Source organism: Lolium perenne, chromosome 5 (genome assembly GCF_019359855.2).
Source record: "Lolium perenne isolate Kyuss_39 chromosome 5, Kyuss_2.0, whole genome shotgun sequence".
NCBI classification, from domain to species: Eukaryota; Viridiplantae; Streptophyta; class Magnoliopsida; order Poales; family Poaceae; genus Lolium; species Lolium perenne.
The window spans coordinates 171178279-171182206 of NC_067248.2; the positions used below are offsets into that span (position 1 = coordinate 171178279).

At 44.2% G+C, this 3928-nt stretch overlaps 1 protein-coding gene across 1 annotated transcript; it reads left to right on the top strand.

The window, feature by feature from the left end:
• Positions 1 to 520: 520 nt before the first annotated feature.
• On the top strand, positions 521 to 2493 carry LOC127300609 (uncharacterized). Its single transcript, XM_051330747.2, has 2 exons — positions 521 to 1529; positions 1925 to 2493. Exons 1-2 carry the CDS (start codon positions 1347 to 1349, stop codon positions 2201 to 2203), a joined length of 462 nt encoding a protein of 153 aa, XP_051186707.1. The 5' UTR covers positions 521 to 1346; the 3' UTR covers positions 2204 to 2493.
• The last annotated feature ends 1435 nt before the right edge of the window (positions 2494 to 3928 follow it).

Below are 3928 nucleotides of genomic sequence, written 5' to 3' on the forward strand. Positions count from 1 at the left end.
TCTCTAGTGCGAGCACCATTTGATCTTAGAGGCACGACTAATTCAGTCTGTCCAAACCAAATTAACAACTAAATGTTGATCAAAATTCAAAAAAAAAAAATGATGATCGCACCTATAACTTCTGGAGGTACATCAAAACACACAAATAAAATGGAAAGAAGTTTATCTTCTCCTCGCTCACACTTGATGATGCAATCCTTTACAACAGGGGAAAGCTTGATTATGTCTAAGAAGATAACTCTTAGGTTGACTGTCACGCTCTATTTTTTTTACTCCAAAAGTAGTTTCTGCTAATTGCTACACCACAGATGATGTCACAGACAATCAAACTAGGGACAGAAAAATCAGGCCAACCACTACGAAAAGATTCCTGATATTACAAGCAGATGCCACGGAAGATTCCAAATGCATCTCTCCTTCTTTCTGCTTTCCTGTCCACTACAGCCATTTTCTTTTTTCCCACAATTATTTCCCTCACTAAAACCCCAAGTTTTCTGGCTATAAATTGCACCACTCTACCAAGCTTCAATTCCCTTTTCCCCTCCTCCCCAGTTTCCTTGCAAGATTTCATCCCTCTCGGCTCCTAGCAAGTAACAGCACAGACTGTTTTTGTTAGTGCCAACTTGAGGGAATCTTGGCTGCTTCCTAAGCTTGCCCAAACTGGGCACAGGCCTGCCACCTGAGCCCAATCTCTCGTTTAACATCCTATCTTTGTTCCCAGATCTTAAATTTCCGTTAGGGAGGTTCTGCTCAAATATTCTTGTTGAATCATCCATTCCAGGGGAGGTTTTGCCAAAAAATTCTTCTCTGTCCATCCATTTCCAGGGGGAGGTTCTGCTAAAAAAATTCTCTGCTACTAATTCGTTTCCAAGGGGAGGTTCTGCCAAAATTTCCTTCGAAATCAGTTTGATCTCAGGGGAGGTTCTGCCAAAATCTTGGCCACATATAACCAACACGTTTATCTGTCCTGAAAACAAAAACAGATAAATTTGCAAGGTAAAGAAAAGAGCGGTGTGTTCTTGATGATAGACTAGCAGAGGAGCCGTATTAGCGTGTGTAGATGTTGTTGCTGGTCCTCTGTGAGCATATTCACTCCGGATTTATGGTCGGCTCAGCGATCACTCGCCTTGTCCAGTCCTTCTCAGTTGTCTTCCTCTACTGGTTCTACGTCTTCTCCCTAAGCTCCCTTTAGTTGCAGTTCCTTAGTGCTAAACTAAGCCTTTTCTTCTTTAACAACATAATCAAAGCTAGTAAGTGAGGCGCCCAGTAACGGTACAAGCTGTACTTATAAGAAATAAGGGAAAGTGAAATTGGTGTGCCTACGCCAAAGTTGCCGAGAGGTGATCATGTCAAGTGGGACCTCGTTTGGGTCGAGCCAGGGGACCCGAAGTTCCAGGTCCGAGGAGGATTCCCCGGACCTCCGAGCTCAGATGGAGAAGAGGAGAAAGAGGAGGAAGGAGTCGAACCGGGAGTCAGCGCGCCGTTCTAGGGTGCGGAAGCAACAACACCTCGACGACCTCTCTTCACAGGTTAGTCGTACTCCTACAAGTTACAAATATGCTACAGTACTTATAAGTGCACACAAGTCTAATATTTAAATCCATTTTTATTGTTTCATTGTCCTATATAATCTAGTATATTATTTATGAGAGCCTGCACTCATGTGCAGGTGAAAAGAAAAATATATGAAAACAAAGGTCCACTTGAAATATCTGCTCGGACAAAACTCAATTATTGTGAATTCTCCTCCTACCTAACACTCCTACTTCCAACAACACTACAAAGTCACATAGGTTGTGTTTTCACCAAACTAGGAGTATCACACCTTCCAAACAAGAGCATGATAAAAAAAATTATATACATGTTACTTTTTCCAATAACGATCTAGCTCTTGCTAAGAAGACATTGTATGTTCCAAAAACAGGTGGATCAGCTGAAGAACCAGAAGCAACAACTCAGCATGGCACTGAGCATGACCACCCAGAACCTTGTGGCAGTGAAAGCTCAAAATTCAGTGATGCACACACAGAAGGTGGAGCTCGAGACCAGACTGTCTGCCCTAGGAGAGATCATCTACTGCATGAACTCAATCACCAACGCTACAAATCCTGTCTACATGGGTACCGCAGCAAGCAGTGCCTGTGACATTTTTGGCACCAGCAGCACATGGAGCCAGCCCATAGACTTGTACCAGTGCTTCTAAGGGGAAATAAGAAATGAAAGAATGGTTGATATTGTCATAGATGGTAGGGCCAAAATGCATCAAGTTCTGTTTCAATCATGTAGGGCCTTTGTGTCACCATTGATGTGTGCCTCTCTCTCCTTATTGTTTATTTTGCTGTAATGGTTGGTGAGAGGAGTGGAATCAATGGGTCAGTTCGTCAAAGAAAGAGGCTGGGGATTTTGTACTGCTCCTGATGGTGATGTCTAGCTAGTAAAATGCGGATTTCGTGCCTCTTTATATGCAAAGTGCTTCTCCGCTTTCACACCTAATTATCTCCATGTAGATTCTTTTTTATCATCTGTGTTTATTTTGCTTTTGATCGGGCTCAAATATTTTTATTAATCTTTTTGTGATGTCAAGCTAGGTTTATGCACATAAGCCTTATTTTGGAGATTGTTGTTGGATGTACTAAAGAAGCATGCACCATTTAGATGTGAAAAGAATAAGTAAAAGGATATTGATGAAACAGAATAAATAGAAGTGGTAGTTGCAGGGTTTTTTTCTGAAAGTTAGGCTATGCCAACTTCTGCATCAATCGATGCATACACCCTATTTATTATTTTATTCAACAAAGGTCTAATAAAGATCATACATCAAAACATCCAAAACCACCACACAATACCTATAAACCTAACAATGGATGAAGATCATGCCAACATGGCCTTATTACTTGGAACTACAAAAAACCCCATCAACTAAGTAGCATGAACATCGCATACCCCGAGACACCCACTAAGCGCAAGGGAAGAGTTTATCCGGACTAACGGGCTCTTACTAAGCACCTCATGCACACGCTAGAGGAAGCCGTCACCACCATCAAACCACCGAGCAATCCACAGGATAAGATCCGCACAAACTTCGTGATTCCTGCGATCGATGTCACTACGACGCCAAGATAACACTTCCTCCCTGAACGTGCTGACATCACGCAACCGCCGTCAAGACCCCGTTGCGCCACGCTGCGGAGTCTCACCGTCGTCGAAGCGCACGGGAACGACCACTAGTACACCGCGATGCACACCTCCAAGACTGTTGCCCCAAGGAAGGGAACGATGAACAGGCCTTGCTATCATTCGATCCATAGACCCGGGGTTTCCCCTAGAGGGTATCAAAAGGAGATGGGAGATTCACCTCAATGATGCCTTCAAGAACGCACAAGTCATCGCCATCTCTGGCACCGGCCAAAGCCAAAACCTAGGGTTTTCAACCGGATATGCCAGACCAAGATGACGTCCCGCCACTTGTACATCAGAGTAACCAAGCTGACCACCTCCGGTGGAAGGAGGAGACCACCCCACATCTACTGACTAGTCAGCGAGATCTCTGCAGCCACCAACTCCGGAACAACATCCCCTCACCGGGACGGCGATAAGCACTGCCAGATGGAAGGGAACTGACATAGGCATCCCGAATGGGCCTGCCGAATAAAGTACCCGAGGACATTTGACGGCCCACGACCCAAAGCTTCTCAAGGCCCAGAAGCCTAGCGAACGTCAATATGGAATATAGAGTTATATTAGGAATCACGAGTAGTCATGTAATTGTACGGAAAAGACTCAGATAGTCTCCCAAAGTTTGTAACTTGTACGGCAAGAGAACCCTCGGCTCTCCCTCCTATATAAAGGGGAGCCGAGGGGAGGAGAAGTCATCGAATCTATTGTCAACATAACCTTATTTTTTTAGTCGAGCACCTTTTCGGCGGAA